This window comes from Filicampus tigris, chromosome 3 (assembly GCF_054856515.1).
Source record: "Filicampus tigris isolate MCC_2025a chromosome 3, RoL_Ftig_1.0, whole genome shotgun sequence".
NCBI classification, from domain to species: Eukaryota; Metazoa; Chordata; class Actinopteri; order Syngnathiformes; family Syngnathidae; genus Filicampus; species Filicampus tigris.
Genome location: NC_141219.1, coordinates 7467105 through 7482175, shown reverse-complemented (window position 1 = coordinate 7482175; position 15071 = coordinate 7467105). Strand labels below are relative to the sequence as shown.

The 15071-nt window shown below is 41.1% G+C and overlaps 1 protein-coding gene and 1 pseudogene across 1 annotated transcript; both read right to left on the bottom strand.

Annotated features, from left to right (window-relative positions):
* Positions 1-761: 761 nt before the first annotated feature.
* e2f8 (E2F transcription factor 8) lies at positions 762-8758 on the bottom strand. Its single transcript, XM_086026741.1, has 13 exons — positions 8484-8758; positions 7519-7764; positions 7276-7429; positions 6834-7148; positions 6589-6750; positions 6346-6483; positions 5951-6169; positions 5800-5872; positions 4140-4632; positions 3077-3346; positions 2864-2996; positions 1650-1969; positions 762-1554 (listed from the first exon to the last, which is right to left on the bottom strand). The coding sequence occupies exons 2-13, from the start codon at positions 7687-7689 to the stop codon at positions 1381-1383; spliced, it is 2622 nt and encodes an 873-aa protein (XP_085882867.1). The 5' UTR covers positions 7690-7764; positions 8484-8758; the 3' UTR covers positions 762-1380.
* An 824-nt stretch (positions 8759-9582) lies between these two features.
* Positions 9583-12162, bottom strand: LOC147149722 (ileal sodium/bile acid cotransporter-like; annotated as a pseudogene).
* Positions 12163-15071: the final 2909 nt, after the last annotated feature.

The following is a 15071-nucleotide window of genomic DNA, read 5'->3' as shown; positions in this document are numbered from 1 at the left end:
TAATTCTTTGTTTAGAGACAAGCGAATTAGTGACGCGAGTTTATCCAAACATGGCAGTTTCACACTGAGTAAGTATCGATATGAAACATTGTTAAATACTTCTTTCTTTGTGTTTATTTAATTCCTATTCAATACGTTATAATATAACGTCATTCTTCAACGTTCAAAAATGCTTATACAAACAATATAACACATTGTTAAAAAAATTTATTCACAATTTCAGCTGGAGGTGTGCCGCGGTATTTTTTCAATGAAATAAATGTTTTGACTCAAAAAAGTTTAAAAAACACTGGTTTACAGTATAGCTCCTGATACCCACAAATATGCCACCAGGGCTGTGAAGACTAACAAGCACAGTCTATGAGATCGTTGCTTGTCCGAATGATTTGAGACAGTGGCCCGGGGGGGGATGGGGCATTTTTGGCCCGCGGAATGATATTTTGCGACCACCTACTTGCCATCAAAGTTTAATGTAAGTGCAGCACCCATTTTTTGGCCGAATTGTTGCCCTCTGCGTTTTGTGTTTAAAAGAAAAAAAAAACTAAATACAGTATAGGCTACCAAAACGCAGGCTGTTGACAGCTTTTCATAAATGCCCGCACATAAATTGAGTTTGAGGCATCAGTGCATGATTGACTCAAGATGTGGATGGAGAACAGGCAATTCTACAAGAACCGAATTGCCTAAAACTCACTGAGCCTGATAGAACTGAACCCCTATGCATATTGTGTGTGTGCGTGTTTCATTGTAAAACAATGTACTGTAAGTACAAATGGTTTTGTTTATTTTTTATATTATGTACATGATAATGAGCGAAGATGTAAGTTCTGTAAACCACTAACAAAAAAATGACAGAGGTCTCTTGGTCTTAGAAGTTATTTAGCATTTCTTACAAAGCAGGATATCAGAAATGAAGTTTTTTTTGTATAAATTAAGCAAGTCATAAAAACGTCAGATTAAGTTTCACAGAATTCAACAGAAATATTCACGTACTTATTAATTCCATTGTGAAAGCGTACTCGTAAATGTACATGTGTGCAAAGGTTTTTTTCGTTTTTTACATTACTTGGAGATAAAACATCAATCAACAAGGCTTCTTTTAACATTTTCAGTCCCAAAAAAAAAAACGTGACGGGCCGCACTGGCGTCATCATCTCCCATCTTCAACATTTCATAAATAATAAAAACAATCACACACATTAGCACGACTGGAAAAACAAAAGCGAGAAGAAAAATGTCCTGACTGGCATGTGCTGAATGGCTTTAAAATCTCATTTGCACTCCTGCGCACGTTTTCTTGTCCCCCCCCCACAGGTAATGATTATTGCAAAATGCTAAACATAGAAATTGAGGAAAAATAAACCATAAAACACCCCGATATCAGAGCGTTTCTTCGCTGTTGATGTCCAGTTTCCTTTGAGGTATGTAAGAAGTTTTAGGGGCCAACTGTCCACTGGGGGAGACCACTGCAGCAGCCAAAGGGGAGAGGGGGACCGGTGTGTGGAAGAAGCTGTGCTGGGGGAGTCCCGTTCCTTTGGGGGTAGTCATTAAAGGCTAGAACAAGGAGAGAGCAGACAATTTTCATGTTAGCTTCGCTGACTCGTAGTGCTGACTGACTGACACCCAGTTGAACAAGCATCTGTGTGTACCTGGTGAATACTGATTAGAGCCACTGGCTGCGAGGGCTGCTGAACCGCCAGCGGCTTGATGAAAACCATCCCTCGCTGCTGCAGAGCCAGAGGGCTGAGCACGGCGTTTGACCGCTCGGGGGTCTGCGGTGAGGCAAAGGCGTTTCCCGGGCTGGCGCCTGATATCAGCCCAAGGTTCTGCAGGGTGAAGTTGAGGATAGCCGGACTGGGGTTGTGGAGGCGCTGGGCCTGCTGGGTCAGGTGCGGAGAAGTGGCTGCAGCGGGTCTGTGAAGACGGAAGCTGGTGGGAGTCACTTCCTGGACCGGGAGTGGTCTGGATCCTGTTTGAGGCATAACAGGAAGAACGTTAAGCCTTGTTGTTTTATTTACTGTATTTTACCATATATAAGGCTCTGCCTCTGCACTGTCATTCGGAAGTGACCAGATTGATTTTCTTGTGTTCACACATATTGACTTGTTGGCGTCAGTTTCTATGGTAACGTGTCAAATGTTGAGTCAGATTTGTTTTGAGGTCATTTTTTTTTCTGCCACTGGGTGGCATTAGCATTTCATGTTGGACCTTGGCAACAATAAAAGGACGTTTCCTTTCAAATTAAGAACCAATTAATTGGAAAATGAAGCAACTGGTGGACTGCTGCCCATTTTGTTCATTCTAAATTACAATTAGTCTTGAGCCTCCACAAATATGTATAATATATATATATATATATATTTGTATTTTATACTATTTATTACTGCTAAATGTTGTGATAGGGACTCCCTTGCACAATGTCGTATGACTTTATTTAGTTAAGTTTCATACTGATGCGCATTGTCATTAATGACATAGCTTTCCTGCAAAAGAGCCAGAAATAATGCAGAGGATGTTACCTGAGCTATCTTCACAAGTTGCTGAATAAAGCAGGCATCAAGTCTAAAGAGCAAGTGACTGACGGCTGACTTGTTTTCTGAATCTGAGCCGTGATTGGTCATTGTGAGCAGTTGTGATGTCATTTTCAGTCGACAGAAGACAAAATGGCCGCCCCCAGAAATGGCTAAAAATGAGTGGATTAACTCTTATTACACAAACAGAATGCCTTGTTTCAACGAGTGGGTTTGCGTAGAACATATTCTTGAAAAAATTATGTCTGCGTTGACTTCCGCTTTAAAATCAATACGTAAAATAATGGGATGTTGGCTTAAACTTTATAAAAGTGGCATGCATGGACATTGACCTGCAGTAGGTGTTTGGTAGACGTAAGCAGGAGTCGATGGCTTGCTGCTTTCTGCTGCCGAGCCCTGGTTTTCCTTGTACGTAACAACAGGGTGATGGGCGAGTGGGATCAGGTATCCTGCTGGCACTAAAGTCTGACATGGGCAGAGAAATCAATGATCTGCATTCAAATTGCTTTTCTTTTCTAGTTTTGTGCGTGCGTGTGGTCAGTTACCTCAGTGTTAATTTGTCCCGGCGGGAGCGCTGGGGCGACTCTGACGGGCGTTAAACCCGCCTCGCCATCAGAAGTCGCCGCCTTGTCGTCCCGCTCCAGGAAGGTCTCCAAGCTCTGCTCCAGTGTCGGCGCAAGCACGGCGCTGCCGGGAGTGTTGACGAACTCGGGGTCCAGGTGGAGAGCGCGGGGGGAGGGCCGGCTGGACAGCTGACAACTGCGGAGGGTCTTCAGACGAGCTTGAGGGGCACGGCACTGCTTTGGGGAGGTGTCCTGCGGGGTGAGATGGAAAATAATGAATACTAATAGTTATGAATATTAATGTGAGAAAATACAGAATAGTGAAATATAGCCGGGGGGGAGATGGCGCCTATGCCAGCTGACTTGAGGGCACCACCATGGACCTTGCCTGCAGTTTATAACCCCAAAAAAGGCCCATGTTGGGACCATTGTAATTTTTAAAAAATACAGAAAAATATCTATTAACTCATTCACTGCCTTTGACGAATGTATTTGTCTTTTCACAAACCAGCCATTCAATCCCAGGAACCTATTTATATTTTTTTCAAAGGTTAGGATAAAAGAATGGCAGTGAATGAGTTGAACAAAGAATGCTGCTGCCATTGACATCGTGTCTATGACTGAATGTATACTACAGCTATTGTCAATTATCCATTGCCAATTTTCATTTATAAATGTATTTGTATAGAAATATTGTCTTGTGTATGGATTGATTAAATAAAACAACCAAATTGTACGTTTCCATAACGCCGGCTGTCATGCAGGAGTATAACCAGGAAGTGACTAAAAAGGGAACAACAGAGGGACAGGGAGCAGAGTGTGCAGCATAAAACGTTATTTCAAAACAGTGTAACGGATTACTGGTAATTCGCGCCCCTCTCCAGTGTGTCCTGTTTTTAGTTTTTTCATGTGTATTTACTGTAATTATAATATGTTCTGTCTTTCAAAACACAGAGATACATCGATGTCATAGAAATAGAAAATAACAAACAGAGTGCTACCTGTATATGTATTAGTACATGTTGTATGCAAGTATGTTCTTTACCTTGAGGGCGGAGTCAGCCCGTTTGGCTTTGGGAGGACTGCTCTCTCCGGCCGGGTCCGAACACAACCGTTTGACCAACAAGGGGCTCCCGTCCGGTACCCTCAAAGCGGCTTGGCTCTTAGCAGCTAACGGGACAGTCGGGCTACGCCCAGTCTTCTCCTCGAAGGTCATCGAGCGTACGGCGTAACTAGTCGGCTGTGGTCTGGTCAGAGTGTTGGGTTTGAGAGACGACGGGTGCAAATAGACAGCGTAGGGCCGGCCGCCCGGCTGCTGAGGTAAAATGATGGGGATGAGGGGGGAGCACTGCGCTGGGATGTATGCAACACTGCCTGAGGGCCGGGAGGCCAGTGGGGTGCCGTGCATATTTGGGTTCCGTCCAGCTTCTTCGTTTGGAAATGATGCCTGGGGCGGTTCCGCTGAGATGGAGTTGGTTGGCTGGAGCCTCACAACCGTTGTGTTTGCCTCACTGGCAACTGCCTTTGGATCGTTGCCCCTGGAACAGAAATGGGTACAAATACAAAGTGAATAATAAATAACAAGTGAGGCCAGGGAGTACACTGGCTGGATCTTGACTTTCAACCGAATCTCGAGATTATTTGGCAGAGGGGTGGGAAAACAGACCACATATGACGCACCCTTGTTTTTTTTTTTTTTTTAATCCAACACACCGAGAAGTGACATGATCAAGAATCCTGTAATATTTGTCACAAACATTTCACTTTTTTTTTTTGAATCATTCAGTTTATTCAATAAAGTGTTGATTGATCTTGATAAATTCATGAAATAATTAAAAAATGAGCATAAATTATTATTTTATTAAAATAAACCATTTTGTTTTTTACATAAAATGTTGATGTTTTTAGAGACACAGGGGAATTAACGTATATTCACTCATCTTTTAACCATTTATCTGTACTAATAACACCGCTCAACACATTTTCACAACATTTTTTGAACCGGAGATGCAAGTAAATCTTTTCAAGGTGAATTTGTTGCACTGATTCTTAATCTGCCCTCATTTTTTTCCTCTTGCGCGTCAAGTTTTCATAATATGTAACATAGTCGTATAATTGATAATTAGGAATTAAGGGTTAAATCCAACAGCAGGCGTATTTTATTTTATTTTTTTTTTCAAACGTCGTAGCTATAAATTACAACGTCCGGTAAAAATCCTTATTGTGCAAGCTTTTACAGGCCAAAGTTGAAAACAAAAATTGAAAATGTCTCAAAAACCTGATATGCTAGGAAAAAAAGCAAAATACCCAAAAAAATAAAATAAATAAAATTATCATTGCCAAAAATGTGTCGAGGTACACATATATCCATCTTTGATTAAGATTTGCTGTTGACCAGTGTACTTTGTTATTTAATTTGGAACAATTTTACACGTACATTTAATTGTTTTCATTTAATTAAACAATTGGTTAATAAATTCAATGAATTATAAATAAGAATACAACTTTAAAATAAGCATAATTTATTTGATTATAACAATTAACCATTTTAGATTTGCTACATCATTTGAAGTCCCCCCTCCCCCCCATCTACGTGACCTGGCCCATCTGTTAATTTAAAAAATGAATGTGGCCATAAGCACAAATGCTTTGAGCACCCCTGCTATGTAGACATTTTCTTCCCAATCGCATGCACTCAAACTTACGCTGACTCCTGGTCAAGCTGAATCTTGCAAATAGCAGCAAGTTGGGCCATTTTGCTTGGGACGTCGCTGTCATCTTGGGGGGGAACAAAACAAAGGTAATACGGCAAATCAAATCAGCATTGTTGTTACCCCCCCCAAAAAAAAGGCTCACCAAGGGCATTTTTGGCAGGACTACTTGGGGCTGAGCTGATCTTACGCCGGTCTTCCTGAATGCTCTTGGCCAGCTTCATGAGAGAAGGGTGCCGCGTGAAGCTTCGCTTTGAGCCAGGTGGGGATGAAAAGAGTTTTTTGGCACAGTTTTCTACAGAGGGGTGCGACTCCAGCACCTTTGTCTTATTGGGTGGACACATGGAGGTGCCACTTGCCACATCTGAAACAGTCGAATGTCAAACAAAACGTTACATCTGCTGCAAAGTAGGTCACCTTGAGCTATACGGGAGGTCCTCGGACTGTGCTTGTTGTATTTTAACGACAACGTTAAAAATGTATTTATGCATTTATATTTGCAGCACACGCCAATGGGCGAGCAATGAAGTCTATTCCTACCTTTCACTTGAGGGAGGTCATTGGGGCCCACCCATTCGAATGCTGGTTTCTTCCCTCGCTCTTCCGTTACATGGACCTTTTCGATGAGTTTCAGGCTGCGCAGCACATTAGCGATGTCATAAAGTCGCCGCACTTTAGCTGTAAACATAACAGACACACACAAGCTATTTAGGACTGCTCACAGATCTAGAACGCAGTCAAGTGTTCATTTCGACCAAGGGGGACAAATCAATTTACGCTCACTCTTGAATTTGTTCTTATCCTGATCTGCACTGGGGTCTTCTCCAATCAGGATTTTGGCAGCCACATCCAGACTGACAACGGGAGGATTAGAAACCAGGAAGAGCATGACAAACTTCTGGCTCATCACTCTCAGAGATTTGTCCTTCCGACTATTAACAGAGGCTGGGGACAAAGATGAACAGATTGTAGTCTTGTAAGATTGGGTAGATTTTAAAAAATAAATAAATATCGTGCTCGGACCTCACCTGCTTTGAACTCCACTCCGGGAAGCTCCACAAAAAAGAGCTCCTTTTGTCCGTGTTCGCTGCTCTCCGAGTGCATCAACTCCTGGTTCTCCTTCTCGTCGCCATCAAAGTCAAATTCTTTATCCAGGAAGCGCTGTCTGATCTGCTGCATCTGCTGGCAGTACTTTTGCTCCCTGCCCACCTGTTTGAGTATGGTCAGAGTCTGGGCCAGATTGGTCCGACCGTGCCACATGTAGCGGTTCTTTGCAGAACGGCTCACCATGTGCAGGCTTTCGAGCACGTTCATTATGTCATATATGCGGCGGCGCTCCACATCTGTGCCAAGAAAACAAAAGTCAGAAACCATGAAAGCTGCAGCTTCAAATGATAATGTGTGCGCTATATAAATAATATTGTATTGTATTGTCTACTGGTCAGATATTAGTAAACATAGCTGACGTACTGAGTTCAGTGGCCACGTCATCCAGGCAGATTTCATTGTTGGTGGCTGGGTCTGGCCAATCTGGACAGCGGGCGAGGAATTTATGGCAGAGCAAACCCAGACTCTTTTCTTTTCTGCTTAACATTTTCTCAGACTCATCTCCATTTTCAACATCCTACAAGAGAAAAACAGCAAACAGATGAGAAGTAAGTACATGGATTTCTGTCATAGAGTATACAATTTGGATATACAAAAATTCTAGACCTGTGTAGAATCAAGAACTTCATGTAACATAGGGCGCGGACACAGCTCCATCTCCCGGTTCCTAATCTCCGGACTTGCAGCACTGATGAGCATTTTGAGGTTGGAAGTTGGTGTCCATGGATCAACAGATCCTGCTTGTCCTGCTTTTTTAGGAGTTGTGAGTGGGCCCATGATCAACTGTGTGTGTTTCCCACGTGGTTTCCAAGGACTTAACAAAACCAGAAGGGCTGTAAAGCCATCATCCAACTTGGAATAAAAGAGAAAAGCACATTTCATTATTTTAATATAACTTTATTCATGCATAAGGATGTATGTCCTGTGCTTGACTGAATAGCACACTCCATTAATATAATTCCCCGTCTGATTTCAGAAAAAATAGTAACGCTAATACTTTTATAAATGCATATTTATAATTCCCCATTAAAACCAAGAAGTCCTTTCTTCCAAAAATGGAAAAACTATGCCAACAACACCAGTTTGAAGTTGGCCGTAAGTGACGTGGTCGCCGTCGAATCAACGTGCCGCTCCCGCCCTTTTCGTCCGAACAAGCCAATGAGAGCGCGCCAAACAGGAAGTGAGCCGGGCGTCCCGCGCAGGTAAACATTTTTTGAAATCCTTGGCGCGGAATGAGTCTACAGTCTTAACAGGCACAAACACTCGCACTAGTTCACCTAATATTGCCCAGGATGTATCACCACAATGTCATGACTGCGTCGTTTGCATCATGAATTGTTGTAGAGGGCGGTTGTAGAGCTACGACCTGTCGGTCTGTCGTTTCCGAACGCGCGCTGACGTGTTGATTTTCGCCCCGGTTACGAAACAAGTGAAACACGCTTAATTTAAAAAAGTAAATGGTCAGGTTATTATGTCGATTAGTATAGCAGTACAACTGCCTGAATCAGCTTCCGATGAAAACTAACCACCAAAGAGCGAATGTTCCATGAAATAAAAAGGCGAAGACTTACCAAACTCTACAAAATGAAATGCTGGTCACAGAAAAGCCCCCATCTTGGTAATCGAATACTTGAGGAGCGTTACTTCTGAGGTGAATCCAAACGTTTGAAAGACTATTTGTACATTAAAAAAGAAGGTGTGCGGCAAACATGAGAGTTGGAATAACCGAAGCTCTCAAATCAGCCGCCACTTCTTGTTCGACAAGAAAAAAAGTTGTGTGGGCGACTCAACGTTTGGCCCTGCCGGTTTGCGCATGCGCACTGACGGCACTTCCTCTCTGGAGACAAGGGCTAGTCACGAGACAAGTACTAGACAATTGTTCAAATGTTTTTTCTCGCGCATAAAATTTAAAAGTACTCACCTTAATCGAAAGCGTTATAAGAGCTATCGGATTGGAACTGTTTTTGTTTAATACGGTCTGTATGAGACGAATTAAGTAATTTAACACGGAAATTATGCTCACGAGACCATTACGCGAAGTGACCAGAGAGTGTCGCTGTGATCCGCAGCCTAGAAATGGAGAGCCTTTCGGTCGTAATACTCTGCGAATTAAGACACCATCCAATCAATGCATTAAACTGTGAACAACAGAGGCAGCTGAAGTGATACGGCGATGGTCATGGACATTCCATTTAATTTTAAATATTCTAGTTTTATTTTTATATTTTTTATTTTTACTACACATTTGTTCCTTAATAACGTCAACACTGCAGTGACAAAAACATGCAAATATAATGACACGATTGAGACACAATTCGTCACTTTCTGCCGTTTTATATAATTATATAATTTTAAATTGTAATGCATAGCAAATGTTGCTGACACCCTACACTATAAGATTGGGGTTTTGCGTTTATGATAATTTTTAGTTCACGCAGAAATGTAAAACCGCACGCTTATAGCTAAATCAATATTACCCAGGTAAAACAACAACATTTTGAGTCCAATAAATATAAAGAAGCCTAGGCTCAGCCCTCAATTTAATAACAAATACGAAGCACAACCGAGTCAAAGAACTGAAAAAGACAAGTACCAAAGTCAACAGAGCCATAATCTCAGAGCTGAGTGTTGTGTTGTCCTTGTCAAAGTGCTCTTCTTTTCCTTTATTATTCAATCATTATTACTACTTTCCTCATGACAATGTCTAATTTGCTTGTTCTACGATGCCATCTTCCAGTGGTGGAGAGTCACTGTTTGTTTCACCTGATCCCAGACCACCACGGTACTTTTTATAGGCTTGGTACCCTGTGGAGTAAAATGCAAGAATTATGAATCACTATCTCGACATCTTTTAAATCACCTGACATTCATCCACAAGCCGCCACAATTCAAATTTGCAAACTTTAAAGAGGAAGTCAACCCCCCCCAAAAAAAAAATAAAAAAAAAATATATATATATATATATATATATTTTTTTTATATATATGTACATACATACATTTTTTTTTTTCAAGAATATGTTCTATGCAGGACCACTAGTTGAAACAAGGCATTCATCTTCAAGTTGTAAAATATGCCCAATAGTTCCCAAATTGTGACCAAAAAGATGTCCTATATTGTGAGCCTTCTGTTAACGGTCACTGTCCTTGAATACAATTTCTCAGTAAAATGATGTGTTTAATCCCTAACTTCCTTCTGGCCATGAATTGAAATTGCTTTGACAATGTTAAATGTTTGATTTAGCCGTATACAGTTTTGGATTACACGTTTTATTGTCTTGGACGTCGATCATTGTCCATGGGCTCACGGCAGCTAAATTGCCTACCATATTCACTGCGTAGTTTATGATTTTATTATACAACTACAGAGTTGACCTGAGATGGCTCAGCTTTCGAGACACAGTGTTTTCCCATTTTCCAAACGGGTATGTTCTATTTAAAACAAAATGACTTGCCTGACCTTTATAGTGCTGCATTTCTGTTTCCTGCCAACTCACTGTCCAGAAGCATGCATAGCTCAAATGCTGTGAAGTTTTCTTCACATCTTCACAGATTATGAGTGTTCTCTGTAGTCTCCTTCCTTTTTGATTCGTGATCTAAAATGTAATGGTTTAAATGCTCCAATTAAACCTAATTCCACTTGGTGGAGGCACTCCTTAAAAAAAAATCCTGTATTAAAAACACGTCACCTCCTCACACACGGAAACATCGCAGACAGATTCACTTAGAGGCATGGTTCTTGGCATGTCTTCACCCTCATTTGGTCATTGTTGACAAACATGTTTCTAAGAAAACAGCACTGCATCATAAAGTTGCTTTCATATCCGCGCAACACTTGGATCTTACCGGCAATAAACAGGATAGACACCACCAGTTGAGAGACGCCATAGATAACGGGGAATGAAAACATGAGCTCCAGTTCAGCTGGGCTGAAGGACAGCTGGATAATGGTGTCACACAATGGGGCGTTCTGAAAGCCAGTCTCCACAGCAATTGTTCGACACCTGACACAAACAAACAAACAAACAAACAGATAACAAAAACATAGTGTATACTGCCCGAGAAAATGTAAGATTTTGTGATGACAAATAATTATGAATCAGCCACTAAACGCAGTAATTATCACATATGTATGCTTTGAATAGATTTGTATGTTGCTATGGCAATATTTCAAAATTGTTTATGCCATCAACTGTCACTTTACCTGTGCCATGGTTGACCCACAAAGCGGGCCAGAAGGAAACCCATCCCAAAACCAATAAAGGGGTAGAAGGTTCCGATCAACCAAATGGAAGGATCAATGTTCCAGGAAGACTCGTAAAGAATTTTCCCAACCACAATAATGAAGATAATGGCGCCAAAGCCTATAATGGTTCCAAACTGGACATACAGAATGCAACACAATATAGTGTAAATATCACTTTGTAGAGTTATTTGGGCAAGAACATTGCAAATTCCTACCTTGAGGATCTTGTTAGCCAAGTGGGGCCTCTTATGTTTCATGTACATTCCTCCAGTGATTGGGATAAGGATGGCCGCAAGGGTGATACCTGCGGAAACCCAAATTCATTTTTTTTAATCCTCTCACTTTATGTAGGACCAAAATGTTACTCAAGACTGGCATAGCATAGACAAGTGTGTGAAATTAATATAAATCCTTGTCTCATTTTGCACACACACATAAAAAAAAAAAAAAAATCCCCTAAAGCGGAAATCAACCCAAACATTTTTTTTTTTCAAGAATATGTTCCCAGCAGGCCCACTAGTTGAAACACGTTTATTCTGCTGAATATTGCGTTTGTGGAATAAGAGTTAATCCACAAGAATGTACATATGAACCAGGCACTTCTTACCTTAAGTCTATGTCTCCATCCAGCATGATGCAGATAATATTGGAAGTGGAGCCTCCAGGACAGCACCCCAGAATAATGATGACGAGGGCCTGAACAGGCAGCACATTGAAGGCAACCGATAAAGCAAAAGCGGCGAAAGGCATGATGCCAAATTGACAGAGGAAACCAATTGCAATGCCCCAGGGTCTCTTCAGGTGGCCCCAAAGTTTTCCCACCTCCACGGCGCAGCCCATGATAAACATAATCAAAGCCAGCATGGCGGTGAGGACGATGCTCAACGCTAGACTCAATTTTGCATTAAAGTTACTAGTTGGAACGAGGCAGTTGGCACCAGAGCAGATTGTGGCCTCGGAGAGGCAGGCTGCAAGTTCTGCAGTTGTTTCCGTGAAAATAGCCATAGTGGAAGTGAATTATCTCTGGCTAGCTCCGACTTTGAGAGACTGATTGCAAGACCTCGTCAGCTTGTACCTCTTACGTTTTAATGCATGTAATCTTTACTGTTCATTTGTTTATCCAATGAGGTGTTGTCCAGCCTACTGCTCTTTGTGCCCGGCTGGCTACTGCCAAATAGTATTGGGAAGGGACCATTGTTATGTTTTATAGGGTCAATGTTCAAAAAGAGTGGTCATAAAAGAATCATTGATAATATGTGATTATGTCATCATTCTTTTAAATGCCCTTAGGCCTTTTCTAATTTTATTGACAACCAAACTAATATAAATCACTGCGCCTGCTGAATTGTAAAGAGGCTACGCTTGTCTCCTGTCACCTTAACGTTGTGGAGTGGTTTTCGTGGCTTTATGCGCCTGGCGGAGTCACCCGGAGAGTACAGGTCAGAGGAGGCGGAGTCGGACAAAGCGCGGCTCAAGAACATGCTATGATGAGCGGCGATTTTGAACGGTGTTTTCTGTTGCCCAGACGCAGGTCATCGGGGTCGCGCCAGCTGGGCACAAGCCGAAGAGATACTGTAGGTCGCCCTGGCTGGTCTGATCCCAGGCTACAGAAGCGGCTGCGGACGTGGAATATCACCTTTCCAGGTCGAGGTGTTCCAACTTGATATAGTCGAACTCGCCTCGAAAATATGGCTTGGGGATTGGGATCAGTCCTCCTGAGAGGGGTTGTACTCTATTCCAGTCGGGAGTTTCCCACGGTAAGAGTGCACTGTATACTCACGATTCGATCCAATTCCGATTCTGAGGCCCACCATTCGATTCAATTCTGATTCAGAGGCCTATGATTCGATTGGATTCCGATTCCGATGCATCACTACATTGGCTAATATTTTATAGTTCATGTAAAACACTGGTGCCTTTTTAAAAAGAAAAAAACTCAAGGAAGAGCAAGGATTTATATTTCACACTTTGACTTGGCTCCACTCGTATGAGGTTTTGCTTGTTCTGCCATCTTGTCACGTGTTAGCTTAGCCTAGCACAGACGTCTGACCTACAAACACATGGAATCGCTTGTGCATGCTTTTAGTTTTTTTAAATTTAAACTTTAAATATCGATTATTAATACCTATGAATCGATTCAGAATCTTTTTAATCCGCCGAACGATGCATCGAAAAAACTATTATCATTCCCACCCCCTAGCACTGTATATTGGGATATGCGGAGCTGCTGATCTGGACTTGGGACGTCGTGAGTCAGTGGGGAGAATACTTCAAAGACCTCCTCATTTTGTAAAAAAAAAACAACCAAAAAAACAAAACAAAAAAAACAAAACACCATTTGACTTTTTTCAGTCCAGTAAATACAATGAAGCCTGGGGTCAGCCCTCAATTTATTAACAAATTTGAGGCACAACCGAGTCAAAAGGATTTTACCCTGTCAATATAAGTTCAACAAAATAAAATAGATTTTGTACTCAATTTAATGCCATTTAAATATACAATGGCTTTTTGTGGTGTGTGTTCACACTTTCGAGCTGTTAGCAGTATTGTCCTGCTTCTGGATGTCATTTTGGTAAATACCCAAATCAGCAGAGCCATAATTTCAGAGATGTTGTTGTCTCTTGTGCTCTTCTTCTCCCTTATTATTCAGTCATGATACATTGAAAGGCACTCTTTTCCACATGCTTTTTTGCTAGTTGTACGTTGCATCTTCCAGTGATAGAGCTTCGCTGTTTGTTTCAGATGATCCTAGAGCTGGGACTTTTTATAGGCTTTGTATCCTTTGGAGTAAAAGGCAATAATTCTGAATCAATCATCATCTTTTCAATCACCTGACTTTTATCCACTGGAGCACTTTAAACTTGAAGACTTCAATTGTAAAAGGTGCATTGAATAACTTCTACACCCTTGTGACCAGATTGTGTATTTATGCATAAATAAACTACTGGACTGATCTTTATAATGCTGTATTTCTCTTTCCTGCTAACTTCTTATCCAGAAACGCATCTCTGTCAGTTCCTAAGCCCTGATTGGTCCTGACTGTTTTTTGGGCCAATTTCTTCCTTTGTTATATTGGGCAATGATTACTGCATTACATCTGCTTGAACCAAAACAAAAAGGCAAACAAATGATGGAACAGAAATAAATCTTTAGCAACTGTGTTCTCCTTCATTTGCTTTTTGAATAACTCAACTGCTATCAAGTTTTCAAATCTATCACAAACAATGAGTGCTGTCTGTGCAATTTAATACAATCTCATGAAGAGGAATTGTGATAGTCAAATATACATTTGTAACACTTGTTGCTCACCTCCAACCAGCGCTATACAAATAAAATTGTATTGGATTGTATTGAGCGGTCAAAGGCATAAAGCCAAATTGAAACCCGTAACGATGTCCCAGAGTCTCTTCGGGTGTCCCCAAAGTTTTTGAACTCCACAGCGCAGCCCATGGTAAACATGATCATAGCCAACAAACGCTAGACTCAGTTTTGCATTAAAGTCAGTAGATGGAACAAGGCAGTTGGCACCAGAGCAGATTGTTGCCTCAGAGAGAGGCAGGCAGCAAGTTAAATGTGATTAGTGCCAGAAAGCCTTTTACCCATAATATGGAAGGGGATTAAAGTTTTGAACCATTAAAAAAATAATAATAATTATATATATATATATATATATATATATATATATATATATATATATATATATATATATATATATATATATATATATATATATTTCAAAAGTCCACAATTGACGTTCAGTCAAATGTACATGAGTACTGTATACATTTAGGAACAACTAATTTGAAACAGGATTTGCAATAAGATATAAATAAATGTGAATATTTTCCAATTATAAGCTCTAAAGTGGAGTGTGTTTGCGTGAGAATGCGTGTGTGTGTGCGTGTGTGAGTGTG